General features: G+C 35.1%; 1 protein-coding gene across 4 annotated transcripts in view; it reads left to right on the top strand.

The window, feature by feature from the left end:
• Positions 1-22,397, top strand: part of LOC139120742 (uncharacterized) — a 40,860-nt gene extending 18,463 nt beyond the window's left edge. Inside the window, exons 15-18 of one of the 4 annotated variants that reach the window (XR_011549140.1) lie at positions 2,258-2,420; positions 6,497-6,638; positions 7,985-8,173; positions 13,842-13,981. Coding sequence is in view for 3 of the 4 variants with exons in the window: in XM_070685286.1 (XP_070541387.1) it covers positions 2,258-2,420; positions 6,497-6,638; positions 14,581-14,702; positions 18,147-18,410 (691 nt within the window). In the remaining variant the exon portion in view is untranslated. Of the gene's footprint in view, positions 1-2,257; positions 2,421-6,496; positions 6,639-7,850; positions 8,206-13,841; positions 13,982-14,580; positions 14,703-18,146 lie in introns of those variants that run through there. The other 3 variants (XM_070685286.1, XM_070685288.1, XM_070685289.1) reach the window with 3 other exon arrangements.
• Positions 22,398-24,041: the final 1,644 nt, after the last annotated feature.

Below are 24,041 nucleotides of genomic sequence, written 5' to 3'. Positions count from 1 at the left end.
GATACTATCTAGCCCATATCTGGCTAATTCTACCAACCATTATAACTCCAAAGGCTTTCCTTATTTCACAGTGTTACTTAAAATTACTTTTTCACAAATGACAAATTTTAACGAACAAAACCAAGCAAAGGTACTAGTTAAATAATGATTTATTTATTTCAGTGATAAGATCTTTTTTGATATTGAAGATATTTTGAAAAGGTGATAAGAGATTCTTTTTATTAGCCTATCTGAACCACCCACAAAATTACATTGTTTCGATACATAGCTCATTAGTTATTCATTAGGACTGGGAGAAATAATTCAACAAATATACCACATCTGTAAATCACTTTATTGAAGACATCAACTAGTTTCAGCAATTTAGAAACCCTTGATCTGATTAGTTGTCAACAGTTTTTGATATGCTTTGAATGTTTATAGTTTTCATATCATACATTTCACACACAAATATATAAGCCATTGTCTAGATCTGTCAAAGTGTCTTAGGAATGACAGTTTAAGAATGGCTGTCAAAGTGTCCCAGAATGAATGTTTTAAGAATCACTACCAAAGTGTCAATGAATGACAGTTTAAAAATGGTTATGAAAATATCTATGAGTGACAGTTTAAGAATTGTTATTGAAATGTGTAGGAATGACAGTTTAAGAATCACTATCAAGATGTCCTTGAGTAATGCAAAGCTATCAGTGTTCTAGTGTTTGTTTTGGCATATATCATATTGACAGAAGGGATATTTTTCTGTCAGTTGATATTAAAGTATATTAATTTTACACTTTGTGTGTTTACTTTTAATTAAATCATCAGCTCATTGAAATATCTCTTATCAGGCAAGTAGTCTCAATGATGACATCAGCCATCTTGAAGTTTTGTACAGAAGTAGTGTAGACGTAGCTTAATCTTACAGCATAAATAGATTGAACACTTTTTCCATGTCAGTGCCGCATCTTGCCAAGTCAAACCATGAACTCATTATCCATACTGTACTCAACCTTTTTGCAGAAAATTTCTTGAGAAATATTTTGCTTTGTAATCTGGTATTATTTGCTATATTTTGTTATGCATAAAAAAAATTCATCATGACAAGTTTGTGGAAAATAACCACTACACTGGCCAGCCGAGATGTTTTTATTTCATTGCTCTTGGACGTCATTTTTCATCCATTTTTTCAATTCTGAATTTTTGATTGTAAAATGCTGGTTGGACAGTCGTCCATGATGTGAGATGGCATAGTTTCTCTCTCTGCAAGTAGTCAGTGATCACAAATAGCCTTGACTCTTGACATAATATGATATTATAGTAATATAAGTGACTAGACAATGGAATCATTTCAAATGTTCATTTTCCAAGAAGACTTCTAAATAAAATACTGGTATGTTTAGTTTAGTGTGCTGATGTATTTTTGTATGATATATTTATTCATACTGTGTACTGTCTGATGTGATGCCACACACCAATTTCTTTTGCTGGTTTTGTTTTTGGCAATTGTATACTTACACTATTAGTATCATTACACAGAATTTAAAAAACAAAATTTGTAGGTTGTTATAAAGACAAAGGCTAAGCGCCATTGATTGAGCAAAAACCTGCTGTGAATTTTGCATTCTAGCATCAAATACCTGTCGATCTGTGTTGTGGTTCAGAATCTAAAAAAAGACATTACCAACATTTTGTAGTTTGTTAAACAGACAGGGAATAGCAATGGAATTAGAATTTTTAGCACTGATCAAAGAACTCAAAGTCTGTTCTATTACATCTGCCTTAGATGCTTCAGACACAAACATTCCAATATTCCCATAAACCACCGTAATTTCCGACAGCCATTATCAAATATCCAAAGGCCATAATAGTCTCACTCCGATTAAGTGACCAAACAATGCAAAATATCACAAAAACTTCAAACTAAAATATAATAATATTTAACATGCGCAGAGTTGGTGGCATCCTTAGGAAAAATGCTCATTTAGATTCTATTAAAAAATATGAATCATGCAAGTTCTGTATCAGAGAAAGTAATGCAATGTTTCTCTCAGTGGGTAGTCAACAAAGATTGCCTGTAATTACCTATTTATGACTAAATGTATTCAATATTTTGAAACTCACCACTGTAATATAACCGATTTCGTCAATATTTTTCAGCTCTGAAAATCACAATGCAAAGAAAGGAACCTAGGTTTTAATCTGTATTTAGTATTATTTGTCAGCCTCTAAAGGCCATCTTGTGAAATATTTGTATATTTTTTCCACCATCTTTCAGAGCTATTGGAAAAAGCTTAGCTCAACATGACAGCATCATTCTGGTCACTGGTGGTTTCTATGGTGTTGGGGAAACGGTTGCTAGGAGCTTTCTGGATACCAGAAGTGCTTTGAACAAAAGAGAAGAGAATGTGTGGCATATTATTCCGGCTAAGGATGAGCAAGTAATTATGATTAATAGAAGGGGTGAATTATTTTCATGGGTTGTAAGGTTTTTTTTTGTAAGGGCAAAAGATCATGTTTTGGCACCTTGGTGAAACAGTGCCCTCACTGTTATCATGGTCTGTATGTCTGCCTGTGTACATACCGGTAGTATGCAAGATTGTGTACTGGTATGTGCATGGTTGTATGTGTGTGGAGAATATTTATATAGAGTTGAACTCTTGCAAAAAGTACATACCATTGACATTTGTCACCAAAGTTCAAACAGAGATAAATGTTATTTCAATTGTACAGAAAGTACCCAGTAACTGGGTATAATCACTTCATGATGGTAGACTTATTGATTTTCATTGATTTCATTACACCATAAAGACAACAGGATGAGAGTTTTGAAGACAAACAGAACAGAAACTTTGGCAGTCAGTCATTCTATGCTGAAATAAATATGAAATTATTAATAACCATACACAATCATCAAGTTCAAAAGTTCAATAATTTTCCCTATGGATGTTATTAAAGCCTCACTTTGATTCAAGAATGGTATTTACTTTGTCAGAAGATCATGCGTGGTATTAAACATCACTTTTTTAAAGAATTGACGATGACTGTACAAATGGCCTTAGTAGCATTTGGTGATGATCAAGGCTAAAGATTGAAGATGAAGGGTGGAGTGTCTTGAAGGGGGACTTTCAGTGAAAGATTATCGTGGCCTAGTAGCTTGTAAAGCATAACAAAATCCAATGAAATACAATGATGTTATTTTCTCCCTACACATGAATAGCATTTTGTTCATTTTTAGCTTGTGTGTGCCAAGGCATGAGCTATAGTATGTCTGTTGGTGCTATATCTTAAGACAGGCTTGGTGGATCAGAATTAAATGTGGTTCATTGGTTTGGTTGGCCAATGGCAAGAATTGAATAGTTTTTTGTAGTTATAACTCGCATAATTAATGCTAAATTTACCATTCATATTCATCTACATGTTGTATATTGTCAGAATGACAGTATCAAATATGATGAAACTTGTTACAAATATTGATCATATAAACATGATAGTTTTCCAGATCATTTAGCACTTTCATGTCAATGAGATTGCTAGTTTGCATGTTCAACAAACTTGTACTATTATTGGATTATATATCTACACATTAATTGCCCCAAGTGGATAAAACTTGCTAAATGTATCGATGATAAAAAGAAGTGACAGTAATGAATAATATGTACCAGTTCATGTCTGCTAATTGCTAATTTGCATATTTAATGATACTTTTAATTGAAGCTGTTTATCATTGTTGACAGTACTTAAAATTTAATTGAACTTGCTGCAGATATTGAAGGTACAAATACATGACAATAGTGAAAGACATTAATTAGCAATTCTGTGTCAACTAATTGCAAATTTTATGATAAAAGCTTTATATCAATGATGACCACATCAAATTTGATAAACTTTGTACAAGTATCGCTAATCATAGCAACACATTAAAGACAAATTGCAATTCAATGTCAAGTGACTGACAATTTACATATTATGTCACATATTTTCAAATTTTGCTTTTATCTTGGTAATGGCTACATTGAATTTGATAATGTTTATCATGGGAATGGCTAGTAAGATAGTCAATTTAGAGGCAACTGTGCACATTACATAAGCATTGGAGCATTTCCAGCGTACATCTGATTGCTTATATTTTGTGGCCATGAAGTGTGAGATCAGCATTTTAATGATAGAATTTTCAATTTCTAACAGTAAACAGCCTTCATAGTAACACTGTGCTGTTGAAAATATCGTTCAATGGATGTCAGATGTCAAAGGTCAAGGGAGACAGCAAATTGAAACATTGATCAAACATTTTAAAATCCAATTAAGGAAATGTCTGTGTATAAATGCTATTCAAATTGTCAATTCAGCATTGAAATGATGTGTGGTGTCAATCACATTGAAATGTTGTAGCTGTCTGAAGAGACTACGTAGCTAATGGAAGTATAGATGAAAGATGTCTCTGTGTGCAAAAATTTATTTTCTCAATTTCATTCTCAATGAGATGGCAATGAAATCACGCTAAAAGCATTTCTAAATGAAATTATGGTATTTGGAAATACAGAATATGACCTTCTTGTTATTTCAGCATTCCAAAATGAAATTATGGTATTTGGAAATGCAAGGTAAAAACAAATTTGTAGATTACTAATTGAAAAGACATTAAAAGATGACATAAAATGTCTTCTTTTTAATATCTTTAAATGCGTTGTCATACACAAGTGCAGTGAGAGACATGGTTACGGTATATCCAGAATTATTCAGAATGCAATTATAGTGCCATGCTTGTTTTTAAAAGAGAATCATATAAAAAAACAAACACAGCTATTGGTACTTGGTGACTGATCAGCTGTTTCTAGAATTTATCAAGTAGATGATGTCCTTTTTAAACAAGCTTTTCGTTTTTTTATTAGTCCAATTTATGTTCGCTGGTAAATCTTATAATGCTGCCTTTGTTTGGATTTGATAAATGGATTGTGAGAGCATTGTTATAATCCATCAAAGATTGTTTGAACTTCAAAAGATAAAAACAGTAACCAGAAACTCTTTCAACATGTCTGTATAAACACAGACAACTGAACACACCGTAATCTTTGATCTGAATATCGTTGAAACATTTCTTACTACAAGACAATCAGCAAATATAAATTTCATGTGTTCTATGTTTGTTTAACAAATACAATAAGGAAAGTTGCTGGTGCTGTATTCAATTGATGAATTAATGTCAAAATCACCATTGTTCCAACACAACTCGATGGAAAATTGTACTTAATGGAAATTCATAGGCAAAATGTGAAATTGGTGTGAAAAAAGAAAACTTATGAAATGGAGTTGAAATTTTTCCCATAAATCTTTTTTATGGTGTTGTTAATGTCAGTTTCTGTTATGATTAAAAGAAATTAGCAAAAGTGGATTATCATAATAAAACCAAAATATTTCATAATTTCAGCTCACTCCACAGAATATGAAGTAATGGTTTAACCAAGATATTAGATGTAACTTTAATGTAATTTTGAATAATATGAAAATTTTGACTGCCAGGATTATGTTAATAGAGGCCTTTGTTGGCACTAGAATCACATTACAATGTAATATTAGGTCAGATCCAGGGATTATGCTCAAAATGTGTCTCCAACCAAATACTTTTCACAAATTTTGATTTTTGTCTCATTTCAAGTCATTGATAGGAGTGCCACTTCAGTGAGATATTTAACAATATGAAAACTTTTAAAATTTAATATTTGCAAAAAAATTTGTCTCTATTTGATCAATTATCAATATTCCCCAAAAAGGGATGTCATAGGTTGATTGAATTTGAAGAGTAGTTTTTCTGGTACTCATGTCTTGTCTGATCTATGCAGGTTTCTGGCAGCCCCCAAGTAATTAGCTAGCTATATATCTCTCTGTTCTAATGAACTTTTGCTGTTTAAATACTTTGAGAACAGACAGTAAAAGACATATTTTGCATGCCATTATCATCTGCATGTCAGACAAATAAATTCTCATGGGAGAAGTCAGTGCTATTAGATCAAGGTCAAAGGAAATTCCGTTTTGAAGTTTTATGATTTCAAAAAGGAGGAAATCAATGGTATTGATCAGCATAGCCCATCAGATGACTCATTAGAATAAGATATCAATAAAGTGTTGATTTCGTCAATCTGAATTTGTCAGGTGTCTGGAGAATTTTAGTCTGTGATGTCACTGTCGATACCAATATTTTACCGCTGCAAATCTAAACATGGTTTCCAGACACTAATAGTATTGTACACTTTATCCCTGGTACATTTTCACCATCATGTACACTAATCCAAGCTATCCAACGGATTTACAAACAGAAATCATGAGATGATTGGTGAGTTCAAATAAAGCCTGGATGAAATATGCTCTCTATCAAGCTTTCTGCAAACTTGCATGAAATGCTTTGGCATAAATCTAAATTACATACAGCCATAATTGCAGCGGTATCATCTATGTTTTCATGGATTCTATTCCAGCAACAGCAATCCCATATTCTGTGTTTTGGTTTTTATCTGTTTAGGATCGTCGTTTGCAGACACGTCAAGCGGCTGATAGAACATTCCAGAGTGTACCTTATGGACAGACACTATTCAGTGGAGAGAGTGTACGGCAAAGGGAAGCCATCGTAGCAAGAGTGTTTGATATCTGCATCCTGATAGAAGGTATGAATCACCATTAATTTTAAAGCAAGTTTGAAAATAAGTGGACATAGATGGCATTTTACTTTGATTACTAGTTATGTACTGGTCAACATAGAGAGTCCTTAGGGTAAGGGATAGGGGTAGAGATAATGCTGGAATTATTCTCATCTTCTTCTTTGCATCCATTTTCATGTTGACTTACTTTTGTATTTGTGTAGGAATCCCTGCACTGGTTGAAATTGGTATTTGGAGCCCAGGTTTCAGCTAAAAATATTATACACTGTTAATCGAAAATTTTGTATTCTCATAACATAATTCATACTTACACAAAACAAATTTGTTAATTAGCATAAATTTGCATAAATAAATTCTAAGGAATACTGTTTCCCCACATTTTCAAAAGAAAATCTAAACTGTTTATAAAAAAGTTTGAAGCTGAATTTATATGACACCTCAGATTAGGTTATGAAGTCATTGTCAAATGATGATGGAATTTGTGTTTTTGTATTTTGAGAGATTTTGTCATCATCCTTTTGAAGGGACACTGGTCAAAGTGTTCCCTTGGACAGTTGCACTACAAAGCATAAAGTCTATGATAGTTTTATTCTAAATGACAGTCTAAATGGGAAGGGATGTCAAAAGTCCACATTGTTGACCAAATACTGATATAAAAACTCCACATTTTCTACAAAATGACTGAGCAAACTCCAAGGGCCACTCAGTCTGAATGAATTAAAAACAAATAAACAAACAAAGTAAATAGAAAAGAGAAATAATTAAAATTTAATAGATAAACAAATAGGTAGACAACATAAATAAACAAAACTAATAAATGGAAAACGTGATACATCCTTGCATGTTTTAAATTCTCTCCTATAAAGGCAAGAGCGTTTTCTGTCACGTAACTTTTTGAGTAGTTGTTGAATTCTCTGCACCTGCATGTACAGGCACCAGTCATTTTTATTGCCACACTTGAGTTTTTATAAACTAAACGTATTTATCTTTTAATAGTGTTATGTAGGTCATTTCCCCCCACACTCATCATGACCTGAGTTCAATTAGTCTAGAACATTCCCAAGGTCACTGCCCTTAATGACCTCACAACCTTGAATTCAATTAGTCATGTTTGGAATGTTCTGGAAAGTTGATTAGTTGTGTAAGGGAGATAATTTTAGAACAGTAATTAGCATGTCAATAAAAGTTCTAGATTGTTCTTACATGCCTTTATAAAAGGGACGTGCACAGCTTCCAGTCAGACTTTTGGGATCGTGTCTCTTGTGTGTTACTAAACTCCAGCAGTAGTCATTCTCAAGACTTTTCAAGACCTTCACTGTCAACGCTGGATTTATACTGTGGTCTTTGTGCAGCTTCAAGCCTGCAAGCCAAAGGACTGTTCATTCATCCGACTGACTGTTACAACTCTGAGACTGGAGCTTTGCCGTCCCAGCTGAGATAAGTAGTCTGTACACTTTTAAAGCTTGTACTCTATCCCTGACTTAGCAATTAGTTTTATTTTTGTAATAAATTTTGTTTAAACGTTAACTGCTGAGTTCACCCTTTTGTTCGTTTTCTCTGCACGTAACAAATTGGGGGCTCGTCCGGGAGACGAATATTTTGAGCCGTTTGACAACATTTTGACAGCCTTTTCAAAACTACTGTATACTGTGAACTCAGCGAAATTCAATCATGGCGGAATTCAAGCCAGACGAATTTATGGATGACCTTGATCAGGACACATTTAATTCCCTCAGAAAAGACAACCTCATAGCACTGGCAAATTTCCTTAAAGTAGAAGTTAAAAGATCTATGCGCAAGAGGGAAATACAGTACCGTATTGCCAAACATCTAGTTGATTTAGGCCAATTTGAGGAATCCACCCTGAAAGATTATGAGCCCAAGTCTACCTCTGAACTCAGAAAATTAGAATTAGAAATGCAGACAAATTTGGAGATCAAGAAACTAGAATTACAAATGAGAGAAAAAGAATTACAAATGGAAAAAGAGAGACAGGCAGATTTGGAGCTTAGAAATTGGAATTAGAAAAGGAAATGAAAGAAAAAGAATTGCAAATGGAAGAAAGACAGAAAGAAAAAGAAAGGCAGGAAAGATTAGAAATGGAAGAAAGACAGAGAGAAAAAGAATTGCGATTAGAAGAACAGCGATTACAGGTAGAAATAAAACGTTTAGAGCTTGGACAGTCAGGAAAATTCTTCCCTTCGGACAAGTTTGACATCACTAAGCATTTCAGGTTAGTTCCCCCTTTCCAGAAAAGGATGTTGACAAATATTTTCTCCATTTTGAGAAAATTGCTCAGAGTCTGAATTGGCCTAAGGAGTCCTGGTCTATGCTTTTGCAGAGTGCTTTGGTGGGTAAAGCCAGAGAAATTTACATTCAGTTGTCAGTAGAGCAGGCTTCAGATTATGATTCTGTGAAGGAATTAATTCTCAAGGGCTATGAGTTGGTGCCTGAAGCTTACCGTCAGAAATTTAGGGATTGTGAGAAGGTGAAGGATCAAACTTATGTTGAATTTGCTCGAACAAAAGAACAACTGTTTGATCGTTGGTGTTCTTCGGAAAAGGTCAGTCAGAATTATGACAAATTACGACAACTTGTTTTGATTGAGGAATTTAAAAGGTGCATCCGGAGTGACATCAAGACGTTTATCAATGAACAAAAGGCAGATACATTGGAGGTTGCTGCACGTTTGGCCGATGATTATTCGTTGACCACAAATCTTCATTTCTCAGCAAACCATCCCAGTCCTTTTCATACAGAAACAATGCAGGTAAATTTAACTCCTCCTTTTCATCCAAGAATTTTCAAAGGAGAGTAGAAAATCAAATGACAACAGTTCACAGAGTTCAAGTAACACTCCCACATCATCAGATCCCAAGTCTCAATCTCCTTCTGACAAACAGTTTGGTACACTTTCTTGTAATTATTGTAAGAAAGACGGCCATTTAATGTCAGAGTGTTTCAAATTGAAAAGAAAACGTGAAGGTCAAAGTGGTCAAAGTGGATCTAAGCCCACCGGCTTTATTTCTTCATCAACTCGATTAGAGTCTAATAATGTGTGCAACACATTTTCTGAGGTTAAACCCTCTCATCCCCAATTAATGAGGTCAAGGTCAATTCTTCTCAAGATAGCATTATGGGTATTTTCGAACCATTTATTCACGATGGTTTTATATCACTTTCTAGTGATTTTTCTTCCGCTACCCCTGTCAAAATTTTAAGAGATACCGGGGCTTCCCAGTCTCTTTTGTTGGCAGATACCCTGCCGTTTTCTGAAAAGTCATTTTCAGGTTCTAAAGTTCTTATTAAGGGGGTAGATTGCAATGACTACATTCCTGTTCCTCTCCATAATGTCTATTTGTCTTCGGACTTTGTTTCTGGACCTGTGCTTTAGGTATTAGGCCTTTTTTGCCTTTCGAAGGGATTCACCTTCTTCTTGGAAACGACCTTGCTGGGGACAAGGTCATCACTAATCCACTTGTGACTGATAATCCTAGTTTAGATCAGGATCCAGAGCCAATTGAACAAGAGATACCCGATTTATTTCCTTCATGTGCTATTACTCGAGCCATGTCAAAGAAAACTTCCGAGAATCAAAATACTCTCAAAAATAATGTCACAGATGTTGACTTAAATGACACCTTTCTCAGTCAGGTGTTTGACACGGATCATTCCGTTATCCCTCGTGGATTTGAAACTTCCAGTAAAACTTCTGCTGACCAAAGTCAGACATTTTCTAGATCAAATCTCATTGCAGAACAACACAAAGACCCAGATATTTTGTCTTTGTTTGACAGGGTAGATGATGAAGGTAAAACTTCAGATAGCTCTGTTTCCTATTATACAAAATCTGGTATTCTCATGCGTAAATGGAGACCTCCAGATGTTTTGGTTGATGACGATTGGGCTATAAAACATCAAATTGTGGTTCCAAAGCCCTACGTGCTGAAATATTGCGCCTGGCCCATGAAACCCCCTGGGCTGGTCACTTAGGAGTCAGGAAAACTTATCATAAAATTCTCAGTCACTTTTATTGGCCTAATCTCAGGCAGGATGTAGCACATTTCTGTAAAACTTGTCACACATGTCAAATGGTAGGAAAGCCGAATCAGACCATTCCAAAGGCCCCTTTACAGCCAATTCCTGCATTCCAAGAACCATTTAGTAGGATACTAATAGACTGTGTTGGGCCCCTACCAAAAACAAGATCAGGAAATGAGTACATGCTGACAATAATGTGTACATCAACTCGGTTCCCAGAAGCCATACCACTGAGAAATATAAAGACAAAGACTATAGTGAAAGCTTTAGTCAAATTTTTCACTTTATTTGGCCTCCCTAAATGTGTCCAGTCCGATCAAGGCTCCAACTTTATGTCTGGAATTTTTCAACAAGTAATGGATCAGCTAGGCATTAAACAGTATAGGTCATCCGCCTATCATCCAGAAAGTCAGGGTGCTCTTGAGCGATTTCATCAAACTTTGAAAAACATGATTAGGACCTACTGTTTTGACACAGAGAAGCAGTGGGATGAAGGAATTCATTATCTGCTCTTTGCTGTTAGAGAGTCAATTCAGGAGTCTCTTGGTTTTAGCCCATTTGAGCTTGTATTTGGACATACAGTCCGTGGCCCACTTAAGCTCGTTAAAGAGAAATTCCTGTCTGACGACGATGATTGTCTGAATATTTTGCAATATGTGTCAGATTTTCGTACGAAACTCTCTAAAGCATGTGAATTAGCCAGAGAAAATCTTGAGTCATCTCAGCAGTCAATGAAAACCAAATACGATAAAAGCACCTCAAAACGGAAGTTTGAACCAGGTCAAAAGTTCTTGTTCTACTTCCAATTCCTGGCAAACCACTCCATGCTCGTTACTTTGGGCCATACCTAATTGATAAGAAATTGAGTGATTTAAATTACATCATAATAACACCTGACAGGCGAAAACAAAAACAGCTATGTCACATAATATGCTTAAGCCATATTTGGATAGGGATAATCCTACTATAACTCAGCCTGTCAGTGCAGTCAGTTCAAACCATTATGAAGATAGTGATACTGAAACTGACTTGAGTGAAAATACTCTAAACTCAAAGCTGGGCTCGGTCAAGCTTCAGAACTCAGAAATCCTGGAGAAGCTGGAGTCTACAAAGTTAGCACACCTCCAGCCAGAACAACAACAACAGGTGAAAGAACTGCTCCACGAATATAAACACCTATTTCAAGATGTTCCAACGAGGACAAACGTCATCTATCACGACGTTGATGTTGGGGACAGTAAGCCTGTAAAACAACATCCATACAGACTGAATCCAACAAAAGCGAAATATCTCCAGGAAGAAGTCAAATACCTGCTGGACAATGACTTTATTGAACCCAGTAAAAGTAACTGGAGTTCGCCGTGCATACTTGTTCCCAAATCAGACCACAGTTATCGTATGTGCACGGACTTTAGGAAGGTCAACACTTTAACAAAGACAGACACTTTCCCAATCCCGAGGATTGATGACTGCATCGACCGAGTGGGAAAAGCTAAGTATGTGACGAAATTTGACCTACTGAAGGGATTTTGGCAAGTCCCTCTGACGGATCGTGCTCGTGAAATATTCGCCTTTGTTACACCAGACGGATTGTTCCAGTACAAGGTGATGCCATTCGGAATGAAGAACTCTCCGGCAACGTTCCAACGGATGATCAACGACGTCATATCCGGGCTAGACGGGTGTGCAGCTTACGTTGACGACGTCGTCCTGTATAGTGACACCTGGGAGGAACACATCAAGCTCATGCGGAAGTTCTTTGAGAGACTGAGTAAAGCAATGTTGACTGTCAACCTCGCCAAATCTGAGTTTGGTTGGGCGAGGGTAACTTACCTCGGACATACTGTAGGACAGGGTGAGGTAAAACCTGTTGATCCCAAAATCAGTGCCATTCAAGTTTTCCCATACCAAACTGCAAACGACAACTGATGCGCTTTCTCGGTATGGCTGGTTACTACAGAAAATTCTGTCCAAATTTCTCCAAAATTACTGAGCCTTTGACTAACTTACTTAAAAGAAAGTAAAGTTTGTTTGGTCAGAGCAATGCCAACAGGCATTTGATACACTTAAAGCCATACTGCAAAGTGCTCCAGTGTTGTCTGCACCAGATTTCACTTTGCCATGCAAATTAGCTGTGGATGCTAGTGATACGGCTGCTGGTGCTGTTTTATTGCAAGAGGATAGTCATGATGTAGATCATCCTGTTTGCTATTTTTCACGCAAATTTAACAAATCCCAGAGAAACTACTCTACAATTGAAAAAGAGTGTTTATCTTTGATATTAGCTTTACAGCATTTTGAAGTTTATGTTACTTCTTCAAATCAGCCAATAGTGGTTTATATTGATCACAACCCTCTTGTTTTTCTGCAGAAATTTAAAGGCAAAAATCAGAGATTGCTAAGATGGAGTTTAATGTTACAGGAGTTTAATCTTGATATTAGACATATCAAAGGCAGAGACAATTTAATTGCAGACTGTCTCTCTCGTATTTAGAGTTTATTGTTGTTCACTTTCAAGAAATTTTACTTTAGAGTAAAACAAAATTTGAGTACTTAAATCCTTTTCAAGATTACATTTGTAAAAGAAAGATTTTTCTTTGAAAAATTTTCTTTTTGAAGAGGGGGTGTGTTATGTAGGTCATTTCCCCCACACTCATCATGACCTGAGTTCAATTAGTCTAGAACATTCCCAAGGTCACTGCCCTTAATGACCTCACAACCTTGAATTCAATTAGTCATGTTTGGAATGTTCTGGAAAGTTGATTAGTTGTGTAAGGAGATAATTTTAGAACAGTAATTAGCATGTCAATAAAAGTTCTAGATTGTTCTTACATGCCTTTATAAAAGGGACGTGCACAGCTTCCAGTCAGACTTTTGGGATCGTGTCTCTTGTGTGTTACTAAACTCCAGCAGTAGTCATTCTCAAGACTTTTCAAGACCTTCACTGTCAACGCTGGATTTATACTGTGGTCTTTGTGCAGCTTCAAGCCTGCAAGCCAAAGGACTGTTCATTCATCCGACTGACTGTTACAACTCTGAGACTGGAGCTTTGCCGTCCCAGCTGAGATAAGTAGTCTGTACACTTTTAAAGCTTGTACTCTATCCCTGACTTAGCAATTAGTTTTATTTTGTAATAAATTTTGTTTAAACGTTAACTGCTGAGTTCACCCTTTGTTCGTTTTCTCTGCACGTAACAATAGCCGAAACTGAGGGCAGAAATGAAACTTTATGTCAGTATTAAACTTGAATACGGAAATGAGTATGTTGAAAATAACTTCAGCATCATAGAAAGAACCCCTTAGGCAAATCTTAATTTTTATTAAGAGGTTTGTCCTATAACCTTCACTTATTCTCAAGAATTTTTCCTTTTCTTTCATACCTGAATAATTATTGACTGTGTCTTCTGATGCATGATATCTTGTCTTTTAGAGAATTAATCAATCAGAGAAATTCTGCAATTACTGTCAACACTGCTGACTTGCTAGATGGAAATGTTATCTTCATTCACTCAACTGCTTGAATGTGTAATATTATATAACGTATCTTTGAAAGTGCAAAAATTTGAAAGGAAGTACAGTTCTCACAAGTGAAAAATCTCTATATTGATTCAGAATAGATGTGTAATATAGGCTTTTGACTTTACCCCTTTCACCAACATGGTTTGTCCCACACCCATTGTAATCAATGGTGAGTATGGACCTGTTTACAGGGAATTGGGGTGAACAGGTTAAAACAATGATATTTACAGACTTGTGACATTATTAACTGATCTTTCCATTTTGTTTAGTCCGATTATTTATAAATCATAACAGAAAATTTCAACAGAAACTGAATGACTTATGCATAAACAATTGAAATCAGCAAGGAAGCTATGTGTGTACCGGTATTTGCATTGTGTTGTTTGCAGGTGGTCCAGGAGCTGCCCATGAAGCTGAGGAGTTTGCTTGGAATGATCACACAGTGATACCAATCAAATGTACCGGTGGAGCTGCTGGTGGAAAATTCAATGTACCAAAGAAAATCTATGAAGTGAGTGTAAATTCTATCTCTACCACGTAGCCTACATATACAGTATAGGTGGTCGGTGTTTGTAAGAATGCTCCTATGTGTATTATTTGGTTGGTTTTTATGAGAACAGTCCTTGTGTCAATGCTTGTACTTGTTGTCCAAGAGCTCACTAGGGTTATCTAAAATAGTTTTGTACCCTACAAGACAAAAAACTCTTGCATCTTGACTAGTTGAGTGTGGATATGCAGTAAAAGAAAGTTGCTGAAATTTTACCCTCCTGTAGTGTGGTGCAATTTTAATTTAATAACTCATTTCAGATGTTATCATGTCTGAAACAGAAAACACTTAATCAAAATGTTCATTTGTCTTGTAATGCTCTTGGTTTCTTTGAAAATAAACTCCCACCTGTATGCTATTTGTCTTCTTCAGTCATGGCTCTTTGATGTTTTCTCTCATCTTTGCTTTCAGATTTTTATAAAAATAGAAAACAGACTAGCAATGTGGTTTCATAATTTGAAACCTGTGATATTCCTACATTTTTTGTCTAATCCAAATGAAATTTCTCATCTAAACCATCTGTTGTACATGGGATAGCAGGTCAATGAACCCCCATGACTCAGTGTGTTGGTCTGCTTCAGATCAAACACGATAGTTCCTTATTCCCAGTAGATCATACAAGACATTTTAAAGTTCATCATATTAGTGATGTGAAGTCTATAATTTCATGCCTCATATTGTCTGTCTTTCACATATCGGTAGCTTTCTGATATTTCATATTGTCTCTACTGTCAATTCTTTATCTGTCTGGAGTCAGTTCCCAATGTGCCATATGGTTTATCCAATATCAGACGATAACTTCCCATCAAACGCTTTAAACAGCCTGAAGTAATATAATCCTGATAAACCTGAATTCATTTTCAGACCAGTTGTATAAATTCAAATGCTAAATTTTTATATAAAGGAAATGCCATGACTAACATCGTTGCAAATCACCAAAAACTGGCAACTGTAGAGGGAAAACTTTTAAAAGTTGTGCTGTTAAATGTGTTCCATTATCATCAAGCTGCTGTTAATTAGTGTAGGAAATCCATTTGATATACTACACACACGTGGGCAGGTAATTTTGAAAAATTTCCTGCCTAAGCAAAATAGCACTACATTTCTCAGGGTTAGGGTCCATGCTCAGCAAAGCACTCAGCCTTAACTGTTGATAAAAGTGTCAAATTGAGAAAATATTCAGGCAAACAGCCTCCGTGATGTTTTATAGGGGAATGGGAAAAAACTACTTTGACATCATTGTGGGTAAATCTCATACATTGTACATTTTTGTCACTGACAAAGAGTTCAATGTTGCAACACTCTGACAACCAGAATCTTGGAGAATGACCAAAAACAGCATGTTTTTGCTTCACATGAAATTTTGTAGCGGTTTGTGAGGCCATGATTTTTGCCAATCATTGGATGCGACATTTCAGTTCAATTTCAACAAATATTATGTTATATTTTTATAGAAACAATAAAATACATCTAGTTTAGGCTAACACTTGAATATATTGATGTTTGAGATGTTGAAAGGAGAAACTTCATCATTCTTGTATGACGACTGTCTGCAGAGGTACAGAAGTAGAAAGATATTCACTACCTGTCATGTCTCTTCACTCAGTTGAATTAGTCTGGACTCTAAATGGAATTCAGATTTGAAGTACAATGTTCCAAGCTCATCAATTTTTGAATTTTACAAATTCAATGAAATTAATGTGTTCTCTTTTGGTTTGGTTTTCCTGAAATGTATTGCCAAAATATAAAATTCTGTCCAATCATACATGGATTGCAACTATTAAAAAATTATTTGGACATAAACTTTTGCTGTAAAGTGGTACAACATATTTTTCAAACTTGAGATGGACTTTAACCCCTCACGATGACAGTAATGTAGATAGTTGGCCATGCATTTGTGAACTTACATTGGCCCTTGTTTTTTTTCTATTTTGACTAGTTCTATTTGTTGTCAACATTTTTCATTTCTGTTCATATTTTATCAATATTCTCCATGTACTATTTTATTGAAAAATGAAATTGCAATCAGTTGTATGTGATTGAAACTGGCTGCACATCCAAAGGTGCTTGACCGACACTGTGCATGGCCCTGTGTGAGCCAAGCACCTTGCTTACTGTGCCTCTGCCTTCATCAGTTATGCATCATTGCATCGCATTTGAATTTCTAATAGGAGTATGTCATGTGTATACACGATTATTGTTCATTTAATGACCTTTGCTGTCCACATTTTACTGCAAAATGAGAAATATAGAAAAAAGAAATTTGTGGAAAAGGAACTTAGATTGCGCATTTAAGTTTAAGACCACAGATCATTGGCATAATGATAGCCAGCCATATGAACTTCAGTGTTTTTTTTAACCTGTCGGAGTGAGTCTGGGTAGCCACACACTCCGATTTCTGAGGAAAGTTACATGCTGAAGACTGTAGGCACTAATTCAGAGAATAGGGTCCTACCCTGATAATAGTATCTGGCATACTCTATACCCTGTATATGTCACCTCTTGTGCTCCTGTAGAACAAGATTTCTTTTCTCCTTTTGTAGAATTTGATCCATTTGGTGGAAAGTCCAATTATATACTGTCTCAGTTAATATTGTGGCTAATATCGCAGAAACAAGGATTTGATGTTGACTCCCTTGGTGTGTCCTTCAGTGGAATTCTATCTTTATAAAGTGATACTTGTCTGGTTTCAGACAAAATATGTTCTGCAAAGCAGAGTGATGCCTTTGATCAAACACAAAAGATTTATAAATTTACTTGAAATACAAGTCTTTTCATACAATGTACAAAATACCCCGTTGCTAAAATTAGCGTCATTAGTTCTCACTTTGTAATTTAGCAGTCTTACGGTCTTTGTAAGATAATTCTTTCAAGAGTAGACATTTCTAGACCACCATATTATGCAATATTCTGCTTTGCAAAATCAGTCTTTATTCTCAGCAAACCAAAATAATTGCATTTATTTTCATAGACAGGCTTTTGTGCATGGCAAGAAATTGTTGCCCCCTTCCTCTGATTTATTCATAACCATATTGAATTGTACTAGACACTATCAATAGATATAGACACTGTCATTTCTACTGCTGAATAGTTTATTCAAGAGAAAAAATATTTTAATGTCATTGACTTGAAGCTAAAACTGGCATTATGCATAGTGGCTAATAATCTTCTGGTCTGTGATTAAAGTCGTATAATATGATTTAGCTGTCTCTTGACCCTGATTAACAGAGAGACAAATGTATAATGTGAATGTTTATAATTACTGTACTGTACTACCTTGCTGAATTATAAGACATTTCTTACTGTAAAAAGAATAAAAATTTGTATGTTTGTTATAGGAGCAGACACAATCTCTTTGCTATTACGCCATGTTTGTTTCAGGCTTCTAAATTTGTCTTTTTTTATTAGGTGCCAAATGGTGTGGATGTTGCTGACTGGCAGTTGCTAGGCAACCAAGGTGCTGATGTTGAGTTGATAGGAGAGGCTGTGGCAAGGATAGTGCTGGCTATTCAGAATTGTCCGACGAAGAGATTGCCTTGTTCTGGTTGTCCTCCTGGTAGTCCTCTGAAGAGGCTGGTACCAAGAATGACCATAATACCTCCACAGCCATCTCCACCATTGCTGTCGCCGATTAAACCTCAACTATTTAGCCCGTCCCAAATATCAAAGTAAATAACACCATTTGATGTTACAGTAATGGTAATTTATCAAACTACCATAGTCAAGCCAAGGCATGGTAATTCACTGAACTACTGTGGTCAAGCCAAACCATTGTAATTCATTGAACTACCATGGTCAAGCAAAGCCATTGTAATTCTTTGAACTACCATGGTCAAGCAAAGCCGTTGTAATATTGAACTGCCATGGTCAAGCCAAACCATGGTAATTCTTTTAACTATCACGGTCAAACAAATTCAGAGTTGACCATGACTTTTTCATTGTGGCATTTCTTTGAATTGCAGTACTATGAAGTACAATTAACAACTCCATTATTCCTATGTCCATGAAATTGAATAGGCTAATTACAGAAAATGGGGCTTTTACCAAAGAAGTGTAGCCAAAAGAGAGATTACTAGAAATTAACTGCCTGTGGTAAAACTCATTGTGTTTTTCACACATCAAGTAAGCAAAACGTTAGGACACCAGCCAAGGTAATTTTAGAGTGAATAATATTTCCATGAGACAATCAAACTTATTTATCTACCAAAGCTGTTGTTTCAGAGATTTTAGGAAATCTTTGTTAATAATGATGTCAGTGATAGCATAGTCTGTGAATTTTCAAGAAGCCAGTACTTAGTTGCCAAGAGAACAACATGTCAAGGTAATTTTGTTAATCAGTAAATTTGATCATTTTAATTCTCTTCAAGATTGCAGAAACTTATGTAATTTCCCAAAATGTATTCTTGTAAGTCTTCACAACCAAGACTACATACAGACAATATATTTCTACATTTTGAAAGTTTTGACATGCCAGAAAGCAAAAATATCTGAATGTTATTGACTTAATTTGAAGTCTTGGACTAGTGGCCCCTGTGTTATGTAAGATAGAAATTTGTTGCTATCAGTTCTCTCTCATCTTTTGTGCCTTTCAATTTCATCTTAAAAATCCTACGCTGATTGCTGTGATAATGCAATCTACGCAACAGAAACATGCTAGCTTATCAAAGACAAACATAAAATGCCATCAAATTCCCTTGATAAAATACTAGTTCACTGATAAGGAGCAGTCAAGGTTTAATAGTATGGTAGTGTTGTAATTATATTTGTAATTATATTGTATAATACAATATTGGAATCAACTTTTTATTTTGACGATGGCAGTATTTCCTTAGAAATATCATTTTTAATGTACAATATAATGTGTAGCTGCAATTTACTTCTTACTGAGCAAGATTCTACAGTGCTATTTTAAAATAGCAGTCTGTCTGAGATATCACCATACTTGTATTATGTTCTATTATGTTTCAAAAACACCCAATCAAAATTTTCTAATTCTTTTTATTGACCTATAAACTTGTAATCTATAGCTGTTGTGCTATGAATATGTGGTGTATTATCTCAAAAGATGTTTAATTGTCAAATTCTGACAGCTCATCAGTCATTCAGATTGTTTATTTTTTACAATACACAAATGTTGAACTGTATATTTCTGTAGTGTATTTTTCACCATGTCATGATATGTATTTATTTAAATTAGTTTTATTCTTTAACTTTTTTCAGTCTTGTTTTTGCAGAAAATTTCTCATTTTTTATAACTTATTTAGGTAGTATGCACCTCGAAAGTGCAAGACTTAAACTTTTGCTCAAACTTTCCTTTCTATAGTGTATTTTTCACCATGTCATGATATTTATTTATTTAAATTAGTTTTATATTTTCACTTTTTTCAGTCTCTTTTTTGTAGAAAATTTATCATCTTTTACAACTCATTAAAGGTAGTATGCACCTCGAAAGTGCAAGACTTAAACTTTTGCTCAAACTTTCCTTAATAAAACTTTCAACCATTCTCTTACCAAATCAAGAATAAAAATCGGGGGTCACCGTGCAAAGTTTGGTACTAGGTAAACAAATAACCAAAGATTTACTGATATTTAAAATTCAAAATGGCTGCCATCCCTGTGTCAACTATATGTAGAAAAAATAAAATTTTGGATTTTTGGTAAACTAAGCCGATGAAAAGTTTTCTTACACCAAGAGCTTTAAATTGAACTCCCACAAGTGTATTAGGAGAGAATTGTAAAAGTTTGAGAGTCCAAATATCTGTCCCCGAAGCGCAATCTACCTTAACACCGTTTTTCAGTAGATAATGGGTTGAATTTTACTTTTAAAAAGTAAAAGCTGTAAAGAGAGATCACTGGAAAGTAACTGCCTTCAGTAAAACTCAGTGTGTTTTTAACACAAATAACCAAAACATTGGGACACCGACAGGTAATTTTAGGGCAAATAATTTTTCCATTAGACAGTCAAACTTATTTATCTACCAAAGCTATGGCTTCAGAGTTTTTAGGCAATCTTTGTTCATAATGATCTCAGTGATAGCATAGTTTGTGAATTTTCAAGAGGGTCAGTACACAGTTGCCAAAAAGAAGAAATGTCAAGGTTATTTTGGTAAAGTCAGTAAATTTGATCATTTCAATCCTATTCAAGATTGCAGAAGTGGGATTTTACAGTTAAAAAGTCCAAATAAATAAATCTTGGCCAAGTTTGTTTATACCAGCTGTAGAATGTTGAAGTCGTGGTAAGAATTGATCAGATATGTCTTTGTACAGCAGTATCAGTAAACTTTAAGTTTCCTGTAACTTTACTTCAAAATTGCAAACCTAACTTTCTGTCAAATTTTTGCAAGATGATACTGAACAAAATAAATTTTTCTTTGAGTTACAGCAATCAAATTAGATAAAAATTCCCAATCTACTCATCCTGCTTTCAAGAAACTTGTCAAAGGAAAGATATTTAGCTGCTATTTTGGCCTTGCTTTCTAGGGTTGAAGTTTTCAGAATGGCCCAATACGACTGAGTATTAGTATCAATGATTCAGAATGCGTTACCATTTTTCTAGTAAAAGCTGTAGTTGCTTGAGACACACTGGAGTTTAAAGTAACAGATGTGCAAGTAAAATGTTTCCCAGGCGACACTGACGAACACTTTGTCCAATATTATCATAGGCATGTGTTTGTATTTATGTACCATTAACCCTTTCAGCACCAAATGTTGGTACAACCCTATTGTTTCCTATGCCAAGGGTTGACTATTGTACAGGGAGATGGGGATGCGAGGGTTAATTTAGGTACCTTCAGTCCACTTACTGATTTCTACCAGTAGGTGGGTGTGTCCTATTGTTCTTCAAGTCGACCCACATTCTTTACAGCAGCTGCAGGTTTATGGTTCAATATCTTGACCAGACCTAACATCACATGACATTTTGAAGCTGCTATGTGCTCAGATAGACCAGCAAGTGCAATATGGCATATACTGTAAAAAACCCTATTAATTCGACCACCCTATTTTTTCTCAAAACATGATTTTACTTTACCCTTATCTGTTCGACCACCGATGGAAATTGGAACTTTCTCAATCACTAATAATTGGACCAACCTATCATGCCAAACTGTTCTGAATATTTTAATTTTGATAAAATACACAGAACAATACAGTGTACAGCACAGAATGTCTATATCGGGACTTCAGAAAATTCACCTTTATGTGTTTCAATCATCCAAGATGGTAAGCATATCACTAATGAACAGTCAAAAAGGTTGAAATCCCTAATAATTCAACCACTAAAACTATTTTGGGGTTTATTTTCTAATAATTAAACTATTTAAAATAGTAATTTTTTTTGGTCGAATTGATAGGGTTTTTATGGTAGAACATGGCTTGTGAATAAGAAAGTGACATATACATCCAAGATGATTTAGGTTCTTTAATAAAAGATGATGTCAGTGATATAGAGGTCAACAAAGGTCAATCAAATGATTATCCAACACAGTTATTTTCTGCCCATATATCACTTTCAATTCAGGAAAGCCAATATTTTCAAACAACATTAAGAGAACATGATCTTTGTTTCACATGTACTCACTTGGAATCTTGTTGGGCATTAATTGTAGACATATTTGCAAATCAATAAACATTTATTTATCATTGAGAAATGACTGTAAAGTTGTTTATCAGAGCGTGTTATGTTCTTGTTCCTACTGTAAACGTTGAGAGGTGCGCTCAAGTACAGCATTGTTGGGATTAGGTAAACATCAAGTGAATTGGTCGTAGTTCTTCATGGATAAAGAAACCAAGGCCAGACAGTTGTCTTCCAAACAGACCTGAAATCCTTATGATACAGACTACATTACTACACTTGAAGGTTGGATAGTGCACTAATCAACCACCCCATTGACGGGTATACCAGGAGATTTTGGCCAGTTTATGACATACATGCACAAGCAATAGTGAGTGAATTTATGGAGTGAACCGGTCAAATCTGAGTGGTATTCCGTTGCTGAGGTGGCTTATTGCTTTTACATCATAACAGTTTATTGAAATTCTGGCACAAAATGTCAAAAAAAAAGCATTCTTCTCTAGCTGAGATCTTTCTGTGTTCCAACCGTGCTATATCACAAATATCGCATGGTGATCTTCACATCTCCACCAATCAGGTTATTGTATTTTCGCCATCAATGTACAGGAATGATATACTGAATAATAATATTTTCCATCCAAGAAGAGTTTGAAGTTTGTTGAATTTGATTCTGAATGTGTGCTGTAATATCAGTGTACAGGATGACAAATGATGAAATTAACAGGTACTTCTTATAGAGATCATCAGTTTGTACAGTTCATTTTATAATACCGCTATGTGATAAACCCGATGAGTTAATGCCGCCTGAATTCATAACACTGTCACTTTTAAGTCAACGTTACTGTATGTACTTTACATTCCAACAATTTTTAGTTATCACATAAAACTGAAGTTTGGATGAAAGAGATGCAAGTGACACAAAAAAGTATCAGCTGAGTTGCGAGGATTTCTCAAAGTTTATGTATTGCTATGCCTGTACACGGTCTGTCCTCAAGAGGGACCATGGCCTGTATCAATTCACTGATTTGCTTTACAGAGGAGTACAAGTCAAGAACTGCTAAGATTGTATGTATTTTGTTCCTTCAAAAGTTATGACTTACTCTTACAGAGACATTGAAGTATTTGTAAATCTCATAAATTGGTCAGCGAAATCCAAAACTTTGTTTTGTCGTGCAATTGGTGATTTTCATGACCCTTTCTTGACCTTAGATCTTGCCATTTGCACCAGTCAGATTGAATATTGTAACAGCTAATCTTATCCACCAAATTGTATCCTGAAAGTTATTCTACTTAACTTAAGAAGAAAATTTTCTCAGGTCTTGGATTTGAATTCACATGCTGCTAATTAGTAGAATACCAAGGTGAAAGGTCATGCAGGGGTGATAAAATGGAATCATCACGGATTAATTCTGTTGACCCCAATTCTCAGTGATCAAGTCCACAACCACCACTGCTAACAATACAATAGGTTTGGGCAAAAACACAGTTACTCTACAAAATTTGTCGTGGGACTGTAGGCAAACTATAGCGGCGAGTTGGTAAATGTTGTTTCTGCTGTAATAATAAAGCAACATCACAGACGAGTTTATCGTCATGTCATTTTCTGAAAATATATATTGAAGAATGCATGATATCACATCATCAAAATAATGTTGACTTAATCTTCATTTCAAGTGTTTCAAATAATTTTAGAATTTATTATATACAAATACTGGCTACATCGTGTCGCT

Source organism: Ptychodera flava, chromosome 20 (genome assembly GCF_041260155.1).
Source record: "Ptychodera flava strain L36383 chromosome 20, AS_Pfla_20210202, whole genome shotgun sequence".
Lineage (NCBI taxonomy): Eukaryota > Metazoa > Hemichordata > Enteropneusta > Ptychoderidae > Ptychodera > Ptychodera flava.
Note: the sequence above shows the minus strand (reverse complement) of the source record. Positions and strands in the feature narration are given on the sequence as shown.